General features: G+C 38.3%; 2 protein-coding genes across 4 annotated transcripts in view; one reads left to right on the forward strand and one right to left on the reverse strand.

Moving 5' to 3' along the window:
• LOC146476760 (uncharacterized) overlaps window positions 1-18,368 on the forward strand; it is a gene marked incomplete at its 5' end in the record, with an annotated part of 220,663 nt that overhangs the window by 136,089 nt on the left and 66,206 nt on the right. The window lies entirely within an intron of this gene.
• LOC146476766 (uncharacterized) lies at window positions 4,427-6,803 on the reverse strand. 3 transcript variants are annotated; one of them, XM_085113828.1, is made up of 7 exons: window positions 6,447-6,803; window positions 6,275-6,346; window positions 6,107-6,178; window positions 5,925-5,990; window positions 5,672-5,728; window positions 5,450-5,503; window positions 4,427-5,242 (listed from the first exon to the last, which is right to left on the reverse strand). In XM_085113828.1, exons 1-7 carry the CDS (start codon window positions 6,603-6,605, stop codon window positions 4,742-4,744), a joined length of 981 nt encoding a protein of 326 aa, XP_084969954.1. In that variant the 5' UTR covers window positions 6,606-6,803; the 3' UTR covers window positions 4,427-4,741. The 3 variants fall into 3 exon arrangements, with proteins under 3 accessions (XP_084969954.1, XP_084969953.1, XP_084969955.1); XM_085113827.1 differs by having other exon boundaries at window positions 6,272-6,346; XM_085113829.1 differs by lacking the exons at window positions 5,450-5,503; window positions 5,672-5,728 and having other exon boundaries at window positions 6,272-6,346.

The raw sequence follows: 18,368 nt of genomic DNA on the forward strand, positions 1-18,368 counted from the left end.
CTTTGTTAAACAGATATTAGAAAGCATAGAAATATAAAAAATTATTATATGGCTGGTTCAGCGAGCGGGCAAGGTGAGTCAAATCCTGCGCTGTGATTGGCTACCCGAGCGGGCAAAATGGAGCTATCTTGCCCACTCGGGAATACCCGTTGCTCGTCCGCTTGGCATCAAAAGTTTAATCCCAACAACAATGTAATCTTTTCTTCCATTTTCTCGTTGTTTTGGGGGAAAACGCTCACTAAAAAGTTCGGTAAACTCTCAACATTTACCTAAAGGAAAGGAAAGAGAATGGAATCGTCCTGGTGTAGTGAAAATTTTGTTTCAGCTACGATGAATGCATGTGAGTTGAATCGGTGAGTTGCTCTGCGTGTAGTATTTTAGATAGAGTTGATTTTGTAAAACATATTTTCTCAAGTCGAGTGCCAAATTGATAAGTTCTCTAGGTTTGCAATGACTGTATTTATATCATAGCGTAGTGGAAGGTGCGGTAAGTGTTTAGAGCAGTTCAGAAAAGTATTTTTTTCAAGCTCGCCGAAGAAGCTCACCTTTTTAATTCAGACGCGTCTTGCTTGTTGTAAACAACAAAATCTTGTCAAACTTTCGCCCAGTTTTCTGATTTACCCAATCTTTTTTTCGGCTTATGTTTTCATATCGGCATCTCAAAATCTATTGTTTCATTCAAGAATTAATGATTGGAAGCCGAAAACTGTGTAAAAATGTTTATTACTTACGCCACCGCGCGATCGGCTGAAAATGGCGAGTTTCCCGGATTCTATTCAAATCTTCCCGCTCGTGCGAAAATCTAAATTTTTCGTTCTCAATAATTGTATACCCCCTTTAAGCCATTACAAAGTTAAGAGCGTGTCCATGAGAGCACCAGGCAGTGGTAGTAGTATACCTTCAGCAAAATTAACCTGGTTAGTGTCGAGGTAAGGTCGAGGTAAGGTCGAGGTGTCGAGGTAAATCATTGATATGCATAAGTGTCGAGGTAATGACGTCATCTATTGTTATAACCTAGGGAAAAAATGCGTTCCTCCATACTAATAAGTGTCGAGGTTTACTAATGAGCGTCACTCTTGCACAAAGGAAACAATAGACATGCCCAGGCTTGCCCGCTCTATACCCACCCTGATTGGATCTTAAGATTTGTATGGTCAGTTTGAATAAGGATAGTCAAGACTCTATTGTTAGAGTTAATAAAAGCGGTTAGATTTCGTTGATCGTGTCATTTCACTGTTCGATCTAAAGCTATATTTGCTTCGTTTTCCTTCGGTTTATTTCAAACGTTCTCTCGAGATGGCTTACTTTGACCTAAACGCTATCAAAAATGCAATGATTACTTCTTCATGGAACTCCCTCATAAAAGCGTGGTACGATGTAGAAAGGGTGTCTAAAGAAATTTCTACCCTGATTCTGTCTCCCGAACGTAATCTGGAAGCTGTTACTGAAGGTTTAAAGCGATGGAAGGAACACGCTGGACTTTTAAGTTGGAATGTAACCGTTCATTCATTATTACTGCACGACGATGCACGCAGTAGCCGCTTGTTGAGCACAGCTGTGTGTTGCTGGAAGGCGGTCCAACTTCTGGTCGTTCAATTCGAGAAATTGTTATTTAATCAGAAAGAGAAAGGCGTGGAAGATACAGTGTGGTTGCAAATTCAAGGTTTGGTGAAGAAATTTGGAGTCCTTCTGCTTAAAAGATTCACAAGAGAGCAATGTGGCCTAGATGATTTCTCACTTGAGAGGAAAGGACCTGGTGATAATGACCCTGGCGAGAAATGTTTTACAAGACCTGGTATCCCCTATCCAAGCAAGAAAACAAGAAGAACCACAAAAAGTCGCCATTGCTCGAAAATGCGAACCCCTTTCAAAGACGCTCTCAGCGAATTCTTTGCCGAACGAAGAAACCCTCCGAAACTAACCGTCGAGATTCCCAAGACAAGTTCACGACCAAAACTGCAAAGACAAAATGGGGTTATAGAGCAGTGATGAGGATGCGTTTTACTTGATCTGTGATACTCATGCTGACAGTTTTCTTGAAAAACAATTTGATTTTATATCAATGTTAAGAGTCCTAATAAAGCGTTGATGCGTAAACCTATCTTTGTGTGTCTTTTTTTCTCCTATCTATCTCGAGAAAATGAAAAACTATTAAAGTCACGCACCGTTAGTCAGTTAATTATGCGGGTTCACGAACCTAAAGTTGCATAAAAATTAGTTCAGATCTGCTGAAAAACCCCAAGGGAGTATCTTGACGCATTAGTATATAATCAATTTCATATAACTTAACAAGGATCAATTAAAACACGCGACTTATAATTGCTAGCAATAGAACCAGACAAGAGATACCGTTTTAAAACCTTTATTAAAAAACAACGAGAAAAAAGAATCAAACACACAGCCATTTGAAAGGAAAAGGAATGAAAATGAATCATTTGACTGACTATTACAAATCCGTTTTTTTGTTTTTCGTTTTATTTCGAGGAATAATAAATATTCCCTCCGTCTCTACACAATTTTCCTATAGCTTCTAAGCCAAGAGTTCGACTTTCTTTGTTTCTTTCGGTTTGCCTTGTTCTTTGTAGTCTTTGTAGTAGTTTTTTCTTTAAAAGAGGCCTCATTCCTCCGATGTCTTGACAGTTCGTACACCGTTTCTTGTGACTGTACTGGATTGTGAAAGTGATTTTTTCCGGAATTATCCGCTTCACTTTCGTAAACTACGACTTTAACTTTAGGTTGCAGTTTCGCCTCTTGTAAATACTGTCTTCGCTGTATGTGATCCAACTGATGAACATCCGCGAGATGGTTAGCTAATCTGACAAGGTACTTCGCCCCGCAAGATGGAATCGGACAGTTTCTGCAAATTCTCTTGTAAACCATGTTGACAGTTTGGTGACTGAACACAAATGACATCTTTTTCGCAAATAGTCAGGTTATCTAGAGTGTCAGAAGGGCCAAACACAGACCAGAAAGGCCATAACCAGGCCAAACACAGGCCTGAAAGGCCATAACCAGGCCTGAAAGGCCAAAACCGCGCCAAAAGGGACAAAGGAGACGAACGGGCCATTTGTAGTTATATGTTTTTATTATTATTATTATTATTATTATTATTATTATTATTATTATTATTATTATTATTATTATTATTATTATTATTATTATCATTTTTCTCAGACACACGCGTGGGTGTCGCGCGTCGCTAGTCACGCAACAGCTCTTAACTTTGGAATCATCATCTTTATTTAAAAGTGTCATCACAAATAACAGTGTCTAATTAAAAAGTTTTGATCTTGCTTTAGTAATTTGTATTTCAAATTTCAGATTTTTTTAAAATTTTTTGTACAAGTTTACTATTATTGTTATTATTTTCAAGTCATCAATCAACACACTTAAAGTTGCTTGTTTACAGTTTTATTGAAATGCAACAATACAAAGGTCCAGGAAATAAAAAATAAAAATAAAAATAAAAAAAAATAAAAAAGAAATTCCATAACATTCATAGTAGGTTTAGTCTTGATCTAGTGGAATGGGCTGCTCAGTTTTCGTATAATCGATTGAGTAAGAATTTTCGCTTATCGATAGCAAGTTCCGTCGATTCCAACCAATCAAATCCTTCTGTGTCTTTAAGCTCTTTTTGAGTTTCCATCACTTTTTTAAAGGTGGGATCTTTTTTCATTGCTCGCATCCATTGTAGATTCTCTAAGAGCACTTTTCTCAGCTCTTTTCTCTAAACAGGAACGAGAGCGTTTACGGCTTTACTACGAGCCACATTTTCTGAATCGCCGTTTTCTTGGTATTGATTGATCAAAGCGTTAAGCTGGGTCTTGTGGCGGTTCTCGGCTTCATCAAGAATGCGTGACCACGGCTGTAAGTTTTCTGTTTCTTCTTCTTCTCTTGAAGACTCCGTTCCTTGACTAGAAGCTTCGCTTTCTTGGGAGAAATCGCTTTCTTCACTGTCTTCATCATTTCCAGCACCTTGTTGCAGGTACAAGGTATAGTTTGTGCTCGTCATCTTTGGTTTGAACCGCACGCCTTCTGACAGGAAACTAAACTTCAGAAAGTAACGCGTCTGTTTTATAGAAAATTGATGAAGGCGGGGTTACTAAGCGTTCTCCTTCATAAATAAAAGAAGACCAGAAAGGCCATAACCAGGCCAAACACAGGCCTGAAAGGCCATAACCAGGCCTGAAAGGTCAAAACCACGCCAAACGGGACAAAAGGAGACAAACGGGCCATTTTTAGTCATGTGTCTTTATTTTTCTCAGACACACGCGTGGGTGTCGCGCGTCGCTAAGTTTTAAATGCCTTACAAGCTCTCTGTGATAATTCCCTTGTTCCGTTCATGGTTTTGAAACAGGTCTCTAATAGTTTCCGATATTCTATTTCAATATCACTATTCTACATTTTTCCGAGGGTGTTTGGGGTTCCAACAGTAAACTTGCTAGCCATGTTGTTAAGGAACTGACGGTCTGAGAATCTTGCGTGTAGCCGGTTCGGGTATTGTTATAAACACTGACTCTGGGACTACCCAATCAGAGTAGGTGTTGGGTGTGACTTATTGTTTGTCAAACAAAAGACACACGAGATAGTTCACATGCAAATTTTTGAGCTCGAGTCAAAGATTTGTTAAACATAATTAGTGACTAACGCGGTGTAAAGATGAATAAAACTTTATTTCACTCAAATCTTTCAAAGGATCTCAAGACAGCTCTATTTTTACACAGACGGTAATGCAATATTTTTAATTAGAACAAACAGGAAGATCTTGGTTCCTTATATTGTTAAGCATAGCAATACATTTTGATCTGCGTAAATCTCGTGCAAAAGCTCTAGAATAAGAAGATAATTGTTTATCTCTTTCTATCTTTGCATGTTCTTCGGGGCTGATGACATAACCTTCAAAAGGTACGTGTTTGCCTTCAATATGTCTTTCATATAAAACCTTCAACACTCGGAAACTTTCGGGATGATGGCCGTCATCACTTGCGTACTTGAAATACGCCTGACGCAGCAAATTGTCTTTCTCTAAACAAAGTGTAGGATCTGGGTCGTCTCGAGAGTCTTCTTTCATTTTTTGGACATAAAACTTGTAAGATTCCCATACTTCGTCCATCCATTTTCTGTATCTAAGACCGTGAAATATTTTAGGACTTCCTAGACTGTTGAATCCATTGTCACACATTAAAAATCCTTCGTTCTCGCGTTCCATGTCCTCGATATCTCGCAGTTCAGTGTCCGTAAACTGTAAAGTAAAATATATTTCGATTACAACATGCTAAAAGCTTTTGACAAAATCAAACTTATAGGGTTTGAGGTTATTAAATTGTTTTCCACGCTTAGATGATTGCTCTATTGTTTAAATACGTACAGAAATAGACATATGTTGGTTGAACAAATTGGAATGTGTTTGATGCGTGAAACGATTGAATCATGAAATCTCAAAACTTACCTCGTTAAATAAATTATCCACAGTCTCCGGTGATAACTGCGAATTATGATTACTCTAAAACGAAAGAAAACAGTTGACGTTAACGAAATTGCAAAACAAATAGCACCAAATAAATTGAGTCGCACTAGCTATTGTTAAGAACACCTGAAGCGTTTAAGTCACTGTTCTTTAAAAGACTACAATAATTTACTCGTAAGATAAAGCAAATTAAACACGACTTACATTTTCCTGTGCCAAGCGTTCTGTTTCCTCAACACTTTGGAGTTGGCTGTCCGTAAACTGTAAAGCAAAATATAATTTAATTACAACCCAGTTTCTTCACACATCGCTTTTATTTCATTGTGTCTGTAAACGAAGTTAACAAGGGCTTCATGCAAATGTAAGTCAAAGTAACCCGCATAATTAAAATTGCTTAACAGTGCGTAAAACAGTCTGTTATCGTGCTAGAAAAAAGTTTGTAAAAAAAAAAACTTACCGAATCGAGGAAGTCAAATTCATTTTCCACGCTGTCAAATTCAGGCAGTGCCTCGTTGTTTGATGCCTGCATTGAAAGATAAAGTTGTGTTTAAAAGAGAGAACTAAAACACTTGTTGGACATTCAAAACTTCATCCAACGGTTTATAAATCAATTACATAAAACGCTTTAACAATACTTACAAGTGCTTCGCGCTGAGAATATTCGGCCAACATTTCGTCAAATGCGCTGATAGTTTCCTCATTGGATTCGGTCTACGGCGAGTAAGAGAAAGTTATAAAGATTAGTAAGGCAGGGTCAGTGAAAAGTATTAACACAAAACACATACTAATACTCATTGAACTTACCACATCAGCTGCTACGCGATTTTGAACGCAAGTGGTCGCATGAATCGACTCGTCTGACTCGTGGTTCTCACCAAGCTATTAAAATGAAATGAAACATCAAAGATTAGAGAACAAACAGTATTGTAATGGATTGAATCAATGAAGGCAATAGCGACCAATGCAATATAAAACTTACTTCGATATCTTGGAGTGTCAATTCTGTCAATCGCGCAAACGCCAACGGAACAAAATTCTCTGGGATTTGGACGGCTTCGGTCAACATCTCCCAGTCGCGGACAGTTAAACAAGCGCTCAAGGCAGCTTGAAGATCAACAACGTTCGTGAAAAAAGCCATTTTCAACGGTACTAACGTTTTAAAAATCGAAAAAAAGTTTTCCCAGCAAACCGATTGCAAGAGTGACGCTACCAAGAGAAAGCGCGCTTTTATTCAAACTGGCCATACAAATCTTAAGATCCAATCACGGTGGGTATAGAGCGGGCAAGCCTGGGCATGTCTATTGTTTCCTTTGTACTAGAGTGACGCTCATTAGTAAACCTCGACACTTATTAGTATGGAGGAACGCATTTTTTCCCTAGGTTATAACAATAAATGACGTCATTACCTCGACACTTATGCATATCAATGATTTACCTCGACACCTCGACCTTACCTCGACCTTACCTCGACACTAACCAGGTTAATTTTGCTGAAGGTATACTACTAGTGGTAATACATGCCATCTCACCGATTTCAGTGAAACTTGGCCAGATTGAAGGGCCCACCTAATAACTTCAAAAACCAAAGTGGTTTGATATTTGGAATTTTCCGGGGGGAGTTAGACCACCCCCCTGCTTTTTTACAAAAATTCCCATAAAAATTACTCTAAAAAAGGGTAAAGTGAGGGGCTCCTTATGCTTGTAGAATTTATCTAATTCTATTGTGGCTCCACATGAGCATAAGTACATCCTTTATGAGTTGTGTGCAGGAGTCACAGATTATTTGACTAATTACCTGTCAATCGATGCAAGTTAAGAGAGGCTGCCTGTAAGAATCGAGAACTGCATTTCAGCGACCACTTGGTCGAATTTCTGATATTTCGTCTGAAGATACCCTTGGATTAACTTTTTTCGAAAATCATATTTTAAAGTTCCAAGGTATTTTATTTTGTGAGAAAATTGCAAGAGTTTGAAATGCGGCCTAGGTGCGGTCACGGGCCGATGAAAACCGCGAAAATTTAGGTCAAAGGACGAAGCCCCGCTCACGGTGTAAAATAATCCAATGAACTTGAAACTTTACACAAACCTAGACCAACCATCTCACAAGAGAATTAATACAATAAACACTCCAAACTCGCTGGCTGCTTTATAAAGCATGCAGATTTGTGTACGCTACTCAAAATGGCCTTGAAACTAATGCCTGTTTTCATTAAAATAAAAGTGTTTCTGGTATGTAATTTTCTCTAAATTAAATCTCATATCTCAAAAGACGAAGAAAAGAACTTTATTTGTGCCAAGTTTCAAGCTCTGATTCAAACTCTTTCCCACTCAAGGAAGATCAATTAGCGTGCGATACTTGCGGCTCGCAATTCACGTCACGAATTATGAGATCAGAACCGATTCACAAACACTGGACATCTGGAGCCCGTGAATGTTTCCAAACATCACATATTGGGCCCTAAAACTAATCATACGGACTGAAGACAGCCATTCAATGTTTTTTGATCCCAGATTTCTTTCCTACTCTGCTCTAAAATAATATAGTTATTCCGGTCAATTAGCCTACGAAACATGTGCAACAAATTTGCATACCATTTCGATGTCGCAGGAAAAAGTAGTGCAAATCATACTTTACAGCTCCTTTATCTTCTTAAATGAAGTAGTCGATCAGTAAAATGGAGAAAAGCGAGTGACTCTGTTCCTGTCGTGTCGTTTTGAGTGTTCGTGTTTAGCAGCGACGGCTCAAATCAATAAGCCAATGTGACACTGAACAACTGTAACTCGATATTCACTTGGCTGATGTGGGTAACGCGCAAGTGATCCTGGACAGGCACTTGCGCGATCAGGGCGCTTTTAGAAAAGCCTGCTTGTGAGCCAAGCTACGACTACCCTTTCCACCCTGGTGATGATACCCTTGACGAGGTTAAGGACTGTTCAAGAGATCTGAGAGCCCACCTTTCCAGCCTTTGTTTTTTCCGCGAAAAGAATCGACGTTCAAGTATTAGTGTCAGTTTTTTGGTTTTTTGACTTACAGTAATGCAGATCCTGGAACGTGGATTTTTGCGAAAAAAATCTATCCATAACCACCATCCCCACAATTTAAAATATAAAATTTGTAACTTTGAGGGTATCAGAGTAGTGAATTCCCCACCGACCAACCCGACCTCCCCCACCCCCATCCCCCCTGGCGATAAGCGTCAATTGTGGCCGGGAGTATTGTTTACTTTCCTAAACCGGTTTTCTCGTTGTTCCTGCCGGTTTCTTTCAATTTCCGAGAAGATAGGAATCTTGCCAGCCTTGGTCTGTCTGGTGATGGCCACGAAAACTAACTTATTGCTAGCGCAAGCGGGTGAGGGCCGTAACTACCTTATTACTAGCACGTGTTGGGTGAGGGCCGTATTTCGCCTATTAATTTTCCAATTTCAGATCTCATGTTATTATTTTTTTCACAGAGTTGTAAGAAACTGTCAGGAACAGCGAGAAAACGGTCTAGGAAAGTAAACAATAACCACAATATTATTGACGTTTATAGCTAGGGGGGAGGGGGGAGGTCGGGTTGGTGGTTGGTGGGGAATTCACTACTATGCTGTCAAATATACAGATTTCATACTTTTAATTGTGAGGATGGTGGTTATGGATTTTTTTTTTGCAAAAAAATCGACGTTCCAGGGTATGTGTAATTGAAGTTAAAAAACGAAATGACATGAATACTTGAATTTTTTTCGCGGAAATAAAAACTGAATCACAGCTGGCAAGATGGGCTCTTGCGATATTTGTAATGAACGGTTTAAGCTAGCAAGGAAAATCCCCTTTACTTTTGCGATATTTGCGATATTTGCGGGGATTTCGGGGCCCCTCTTTCCTTCAAGTTCTTCTAAGTCTTGAATCTTGTTATATTTGTTATTCTTGCGATTTTTGCGATATTTGTAATGAACGATTTTAGCTAGCAAGGAAAATCCTTGTTACTTTTGCGATATTTGCGATATTTGCGGGGATTTCGGGGCCCCTCTTGCCTTCAAGTTCTTCTAAGTCTTGAATCTTGTTACATTTGTTATTCTTGCGATTCTTGCGATATTTGTAATGAACGGTTTTAGCTAGCAAGGAAAATCCTTGTTACTTTTGCGATATTTGCGGAGATTTCGGGGCCCTTCTTGCCTTCAAGTTCCTTTAAGTCTTGAATCTTGCTCATTTGTTATTCTTGCGATTTTTGCGATATTTGTAATGAACGATTTTAGCTAGCAAGGAAAATCCTTGTTACTTTTGCGATATTTGCGATATTTGCGGGGATTTCGGGGCCCCTCTTGCCTCCAAGTTCTTCTAAGTCTTGAATCTTGTTATATTTGTTATTCTTGCGATTCTTGCGATATTTGTAATGAACGGTTTTAGCTAGCAAGGAAAATCCTTGTTACTTTTGCGATATTTGCGGTGATTTCGGGGCCCCTCTTGCCTCCAAGTTCTTCTAAGTCTTGAATCTTGTTATATTTGTTATTCTTGCGATTCTTGCGATATTTGTAATGAACGGTTTTAGCTAGCAAGGAAAATCCTTGTTACTTTTGCGAAAATAATTTGCTAGCAAATTCTTGCTAACAAGGTCGATCCTGGACATATCTCCGCATCTGTTGTACAGTCTTTTAGCTTGACAAGGTTTTCATCACCAGGGTGTCGTAGCTTGGCCCACAAGCAGTACTTTTCACTATTTACAGTTTCTAAAAGCGCCCTAGCCTGTACGCTCAGGATTCCATACCGAAATGCCTGGCCAGGATCACGTGCGCGTTACCCACATCACCGAAGGGAATATCGAGTTACAGTTGAGCAGTGTCACATTGGCTTATTGGTTTGAGCTGTCCGTATGATTAGTTTTAGGGCCCAATATGTGATGTTTGGAAACATTCACGGGCTCCAGATGTCAAGTGTTTGTGAATCGGTTCTGATCTCATAATTCGTGACGTGAATTGCGAGCCGCAAGTATCGCACGCATATTCGATCTTCCTTGAGTGGGAAAGAGTTTGAATCAGAGCTTGAAACTTGGCACAAATAAAGTTCTTTTCTTCGTCTTTTGAGATATGAGATTTAATTTAGAGAAAATTACATACCAGAAACACTTTTATTTCAATGAAAATAGGCATTAGTTTCAAGGCCATTTTGAGTAGCGTACACAAATCTGCTTGCTTTAGAAAGCAGCCAGCGAGTTTGGAGTGTTTATTGTATTAATTCTCTTGTGAGAGGGTTGGTCTAAGTTTGTGTAAAGTTTCAAGTTCATTGGGTTATTTTACACCGTGAACGGGGCTTCGTCCTTTGACCTAAATTTTCGCGGTTTTCATCGGCCCGTGACCGCACCTAGGCCGCATTTCAAACTCTTGCAATTTTCTCACAAAACAAAATACCTTGGAACTTTAAAATATGATTTTCGAAAATAGTTAATCCAAGGGTATCTTCAGACGAAATATCAGAGATTCGACCAAGTGGTCGCTGAAATGCAGTGCTCGATTCTTACAGGTAGCCGCTCTTAATAATTAACTAGGTAAAATAGCATATCAAAATATGGTAATTTTGTGGCCAAATATCTCCAATGGCCAACTCCCCCCCCCCCCCCCCCAAAAAAAAAAAAAACGACTATCATGGTTCAGTTCCACCTTTGGCCTAACCAAATTGATAAAAAAAATTTTTGGGACCTGCTATTTTTAGCGCGTATGGCAAGCTCAAATCCTGCATATCTTGCACAAGATTATGGTTTAATACAAGCCCATAGTCGCAGCAGAAAACAACTTGGGAGCGAATTAAAGGGTCCCTCCCACTCATTTCTATTAGTTATTGATCTATTGACTCTCTCGTAGATGATATGATAATAATATTTGGAATTTTCGCAAAAATTATGCGAAAACTGGTAATTGTAGGAGCCAAAAATCAGCATTCACAGTTGGTTTTCCCCTAATAGCGCGAGAAAGTTGTAAGTTTTCGCTTTACAAGCCCAAACAGAATATCTACTCATAATCTTAGCAAGATTTTAAAGACTTTTATTTCAGAATCTAACTTCAAAACCATTCGGATCTGAAGCTGAAACAAATAGTCTACACAGTAGTTGTTGACAAAAGAGTAAAACGTGACATCATTTTGGACTAGATGTCAACAAAATCCACACGTATACCCTTACTATCCCATAAAATAGAATCATTTCTGTTGGACTCTGAGTCCAAGAGTTGAGTCGTTAAATCAGAGTGGCAGCCAAAAATAGGTAAGCTTACTTACATTATTTATATATTAAGCAAGACTTGAGTTTACTTCCAGAAGCGTGATCCGACGTCTTTCTATTTTGCGTAGTCCGTCGCGTATATTTAAACCTCAAACACCTCTCCATATCACTTAAGGGTAGCTTCCTTGGCTTGCTCACTCAGAATACCTGCACCGTGTGCATTTTGGGCGAACTACAAACATCAACTGTAATTCACGGTTTTGGGCAACACAATGGATCCACAGCGTATTGCGTGACTAACCTGAGCCTCGAGGTCGGTCAGCGGACACGGTGGAATTTAACTTGTTTCTGAAATATGTGAACAGATATACTATCTATTTCGATAATCAAACGAAACTGGGGAGATATATATATATATATCAGAACTAAATGACTATTTCATGATTTTTGTGCTTGTCATCCTTTTCTGTACATAAGACATACTTTGCCAGTCATGAGTGATTTGTTCATCCGCAAAGTAAACACAAGGTACAATGGAATTTTCCCGGGAAATTTGTTAGTATTTGCATTGGAATTTTTCGGCTACCAGAGTGCTATCTTGCGAAAATTTACTCTGTGCCTTTCATAGTTGTTTGTGAGACAGTAAAATTGATCCTTTGCACAGCTCATAGCAAGTGTGAATTAATTCAAGGATGACTGGCAGTACTTGTTACTTGTTATAATATCTCTCAGTTAGTGCGTGCGGTGTGAGTGGTCAATTTTGCGAGCCGTGAGTGCTAGTGGTCACTGTACGGCCAACTAAATTTGAAGTTTAACCTCGGAGATATAATAAATATCTTACTGACCTCATTTTCTCAGTCCGTACTGTAAGTTATGGATCCTCGGAAAAAAAAAAACGTGGTCCGGAATTTACAGTCCGGACCCCGACTCGGTTAGTATGAGGTATGTTACTCCGTCTAATGTAATCAGCTGTAATTTATTTCCTTTAGTTGTTTTGTTGAATGCCTTCATTACAGCAACTGATTCCCTTGACTTAGGTTTTTCACAGAATTCTCTTGTACAGATGCACAAATGAAAATTCGCGAAGGAAGTGTCCAAGCAGTCAATTTTTTTCTGCTGTAATTCTAATGCAACGTAATTATCAAGTTTTGGCAGCATCAACATGATCAGGCCTATACCACCTGCGTCGTGATAATGGTCTGTTAGTGGGCACTTTGTGTAACATGAAAGTCGTTTTTCCCGGCTCGTACGCCTTACGCTGTATAGACGATGTTTCTTCTTGCATGTCCATTTGCCTCGCGCTGTGACACTCAATATTCCAATAAGTTGTCCTGGAGGAAATGAGATTCTTCCTCTGAGCTCTTGTTCCAAGGATATCAATGTTCATCTTAGACAATTCTTTGTAGCCCAGTCTTGTGCCTCGTTCGAGAAAGAATTTATTCCTGCATGTGTGGACTTGTTCGATGAAGGCGGCCATGACTTCACAAGTTGTCCGGAGCTCCGGGATCAATTAGGCGACAAGTTCAGGGCGTCGATAAATCGCAAGGGAAAGTGGGAGAGGGGCATTAACCTGCGAATGTCCAAAGAAATAAAGAGGAACTGGAATGTAGTGGTCCCTCAGTGCTGGAGCAGATACTATACTTTGTTTCATTGTCCCTTGAATCGGCTCATTTGTTTTCACAAATTATAGACTTGATTATCAGCCACTGTTCGAAAGAGGGACGGACATCAGCCTAACAAATAATTGGGAACTGTGACGAGATGGTCACAGCGAACAGACGCGTTTCGCTGTAGAGCGCTCTTTTCGCCTCCTTAAAGCCGAAAAAAATAAAAGCAAACAGTATATATGATGACAAACAAGAAGCGTAACCGACAAAGGAACAGAGTGAAGCAAGCAGCGCGTCCTCCAGCGACGAAAACTCTCCCGCAGCAAAGAAATCCAATTTGACAGACGCCACGAGGTGTGACATCCCGGCCATCATGTCGGCACAAGCGTTACATTCGGTGAGTGAGGAACCAAGTATCGGCCAAATATGGCAAGTATTAATGAAAATACAAGCTGATGTAACAACGATATTAAACGACAATCAGGAACTAAGAAAGGACGTGGAAAATTTGAAGACCTCGATGCAATTTCACGCTGAAATGGTAGATGCACTCAAAACGCAAAATGAGAAACTGGTTTCAACAAACAACGCTTTACATAGCGAAGTATTTGATTTGGGAAAGAGAGTGCAAACACTTGAATACGAGCACGATGCCTTAGAGCAATATACGCGTAAATTTAATATCGAAATCCATGGCATTCCAGAATTCGAAGGTGAAAACCTGCAAGACATTGTCATCAAAACGGGCCAAAGAATGTCAGTAAATGTAACAACCGAGGACATTGACATTGTACATCGACTGTACCGAAAGTCGCCAGCCATTAAACCCATAATTGTTCGCTTCACTACATACAAGAAGAGACGAGAATTTTATAAAGGAAGATTTAATTTAAAAGAAGCGAATACTACAGAGATCATCGGGTCAACACAGGGAGATACAGAAGGAAGAATCTTCATAAACGAGAACCTTACACAATACAGACAAGAAATTCTGGCTAAGGCAAGAAAAATGAGAAGAGCCTATAAGATCAATCGAGTTTGGACTGTGGATGGGAAAATTATTGTTCGGAAAACTGAGGAGTCCAGACCGCTTAGAATCAGTGAGGCTTGGGAATTAGAAGAACTGGCAACCTGATTATACTATGACTGTTTACCTCATATCCTTTAATACCTCATAAGTCGTTGGTGTAAGGAAAAATGAACAGACCTAGATATACTACATTATTCAATCATCACCCTTTTTTTTTTTAAATTACACGACCGGTTTTCAGGAGGCAAACACACCGTTACTAGACTATGCTTGTTTGATCGCTCGTCAAACCTTTTTTGTTTACTTGCTATCACATTAGGTCTTTAGTAATTTTAGTTATTATTTGCATTTGTTATATCGTTCTCCTATTTTTCCGTTTTGAATATAATCTTTTTTTCCCCTTTAGGTTTACTAGCATCATACATTTAGTTCGAGCAACATCGGCGAATCGTTTGTTTTTAAATTGCTTATTTCTTGCATTTGTGATTTGCATGTATTTATATTGCCTGCTATCATCTTTTGTTCTTTTGATTAATGGATTCTGCAGCCCCAATGTTACTTTCCGCAAGTAAGATGTCTTTTAAGTTGATTTCGCTTAATGTGAAGGGCATAAACAACTTTAAAAAAAGAAGAACTATTTTTACTTGGTCCCGAAAGCGCAATGCAGACATAACCTATCTACAAGAAACTCATTCCACTGCTGAAACAATTGTTCAATGGAAAAATGAATTGGGCGGAGAGCTTATTGCCTGTCACGGTAGCTCCAATTCACGTGGAGTGGCAATTTTGATAAAAAATGGTTTTGATTGCAAAATACAGCATACAATCGTGGACCCCATGAGACGTTATATAATTTTAAAAGCCGATATAAAAGATTCAAGGTATGTTTTAATAAATATTTATGCTCCAAACAAAGACAAAGATCAAATAGAATTCGTAAACAATCTACTTGATATATTGAGAAAGGAAAATCTCGACACCGAGGAAAAGATAATTATGGGAGGCGATTTTAACTGCCCCCTCAATCCAGCTTGTAATAAAAAAGGAGGAAATCTAAATCAACGAAAATCAGTTGTGGAACGTATTGACTGTTTACAAAACGAGCTTGATTTAGTAGACATATGGAGAATTAAGAACCCAAACACAAGAAGTTATACGTGGAGCCAAAAATCTCCCAAAATCTTTTGCCGCTTAGACTATTGGTTAATTTCAAACAATTTAAATGACCTTGTAAAATCAACTGATATTATTCCCGCAATTAGAACAGATCACGATGCAATTACTTTAGATATAGAAGAATTGGCAACCAAACTAAGAGGTTCGGGATATTGGAAAATGAACTGCTCTCTGTTAGTTGATGAAGAGTATGTAAAGAGTGTCACAGAAATGATCCCAATTTGAATCCGGATTTATTTACATACGTGATCTCCGACTTGATTTGAATATCAACGATTCCTTTGGTTGCGTTTCAAATAAAATTGGAAAAATTAGCATTCTACAGTGGGCGGGCCTTCGACACTCAATACCTGATTTCTTAAAAAATTCGCGTGATCAAATCCACCCACTAACGCCTTCTTCGCTTCAGATAAATAACAGCATTTTTGATGTGAAAAAGAAGAAATCGAAAGATTACTATTTGTTATTTGTTGCGAAGAAATCACGTCCACCTAATATTGTTCATAAGTGGAAAGGCGATTTTAATATATCAGATGATTTATTGAAAGAATCTTTCATTTTGCCTCACGCTGTTGCACTCGAATCGTACGTTAAGGCCTTTCAGTATAAAATTCTCAATAATATACTCTACACAAACGCGAAATTACGCAAAATTGGTTTTAGAGTTGACGAATTATGCACTTTGTGGGACTGTAGAAGAACACAAATACATCCTAAAATACAAGGTTTTCAGAACACGATAGCTATCAAATATAATATTGAAAGAAAAATAAGTAAGAAAAAGTTTTAAGAAAAGAAATGGATATTCAAATGAGAAGAAATTGATAACTACGTGAAAAGTCTTTAAAGCTGATTCGCCTAATCTACTATTCTTTTTTTTTTTTTTTTTTTTATCTGAAATTGCTCGGTTTAATTGGTTTAATTGGTTTATTTAGTTAAATTAGTTGAATTATTATTATTATTTGAATTATTTGATTTGCTTAAAAATAGAAATGGGGTAACTGTGCAAAATGTATCAATTGTTATTATTTTAACCTTATATAATATTGTCAATGAAATAGTAACTGCTCTATAAATGATAAATTTCAATAAATATTATATAAAAAACAAACAAAAAAAAAACAACAAATAATTGATCTTACATTCTGTCATTTTCTCTGTGAACACTGGTATATGTAGAACTTATCGTGGTGAACACCAATCCGCGATCAAACTCAAACTCACTGCAAATACCTCACTACGCCAGGAGCAGAGAGAGGAAATTAGCTCAGCAGGACTGCCTATGCAGCGGGATGACGGCGCCTTTGCTGAGCCGCACGCGCACGTGCGATTTCAGTTACCGCCAGAGGAAATATCAAGTGAGTTACTGTGTACTCCATCCGGCTATTTGTTATCTTGTTGTCGAAACGGTCTTTTACAAATGGAAACAGTTTAAGGAAATTTCTTCTGAACTTGCCCACAAAACAAAAACCGTTTCCAATTTTTTTTTTTTTTTTTTGCCCCGGCCAAGTGCATGCGGGAAAAGAGAATTCTGTGAAGAACTAAGATGAGGAAATCAATTGCTGCAATGTACATTCAACAAAACTAAAGGAAATCAATTGCAGGTGATTATATCAGATGAAGTTACTCAACGATTTCGAGGTCTGTACTGTACTGTACTGTAAGTTACGAACTGGGTTTTTTCCCGTTGATTTATGGCTTGTTTTCCACCTTGTTTTCCACGATTACATGCAAATCCAAAAATGCACTGAAAATAAATCTTGCACCAGCCGGCTATGAAGAATTTCTTTCCGAGTAGAGCAGTTTCATGTCCTGTTTTGTTTTGTTGTTGTAGTTTTAACTTGAAGGTAAAGCCATATAATAAATCCGTTATCGACCAAGCTTGTTCGGTCAAGATTGCTGGATATTGGCCTCGTTTTTTTTTGCGTTTTTATAGACCTCGACTTCGTCTTGGTTTATGAAAACGCAAAAAAAGGACTTGGTGAACATCCAGCCGTCTTGACCTCACGCGTGGTCAATAACGCATATAATTTGTCTTGCCCTTAGTATCTTCCTTGACCACAGCGACTTTGCACTTTTGGTGCTTTTGCGAATATGAAACCCGTATTATGCAAATGAGGTTCTTGATCAATTTTATCAAAACATTCTTAATCGCTAAATTTCACCATTCTAAATTGACTACACCGAAAAGCACTCGAAAATAAAATGCATACACGGTTTTTCATTTTTAAACTGTTAAAACCGTTTAAAAATGCTTAAAATTGGCCATGGTGAATTATTTTAAGTCCTGATCTCTGAATGCTATGTAAAAAAAATGTAAACATTTAATATGATAATTGCGCTGTCTTCGAAACTTAGTCCTATATAAAGAAATCTTTCTTCTTGTTGTTTTCTACTGTCCATTTTTAAGTTTTGAAATTCTGTACACGTTATTGGTATCAAAAACTTCAAGATCAATTCAGCTTTTATTATGGATGCTGTGACCTGCATTGAAATCGACAACACTTGACCTTTGTAATTCAATATTGTGTAACACTTTGGATTATTTCTTAATTTTGGCATTTGGCAAATGTCAATGCTAACAAGGCCATCTTATATTTCCTGATCAACGACCAACGTGCGGAATGATTTGATGAAGAAAGTTTTATTTTGCCGGATATGGGATTTTAAAGACATAAATCGTGCACTGGAGAAGGCCATAGGTCAAGGTCCTATAAAAAAATTCTCAGTTTACTTCGTAATTTTCTCTAAAAATGATTCCATTCACCACTGCTATGAATACATTATTACTTTTTATTCTCATTCATGGTAAGCAATATTCAATACCTAGCTGGCGTGTAACTACTAACTTCTGAGATCTGAATTTGACTTTGCTCAATTAACATGAGCAACGCCCAA

Source organism: Pavona decussata, unplaced genomic scaffold, assembly GCF_977016875.1.
Source record: "Pavona decussata unplaced genomic scaffold, jaPavDecu1.1 SCAFFOLD_72, whole genome shotgun sequence".
NCBI classification, from domain to species: Eukaryota; Metazoa; Cnidaria; class Anthozoa; order Scleractinia; family Agariciidae; genus Pavona; species Pavona decussata.

Bases quoted from the DNA above. Each gene is read 5' to 3' on its own strand.
- LOC146476766 (XM_085113827.1), bottom strand. From the start codon at position 6,605: ATGGCTTTTTTCACGAACGTTGTTGATCTTCAAGCTGCCTTGAGCGCT. The intron at 5,991-6,106 runs GTAAGTATTGTT...CTTTCAATGCAG, and splicing joins ATTCTCAGCGCGAAGCACTT to GCATCAAACAACGAGGCACT. The intron at 5,243-5,449 runs GTAAGTTTTGAG...TTTACTTTACAG, and splicing joins TGGATAATTTATTTAACGAG to TTTACGGACACTGAACTGCG.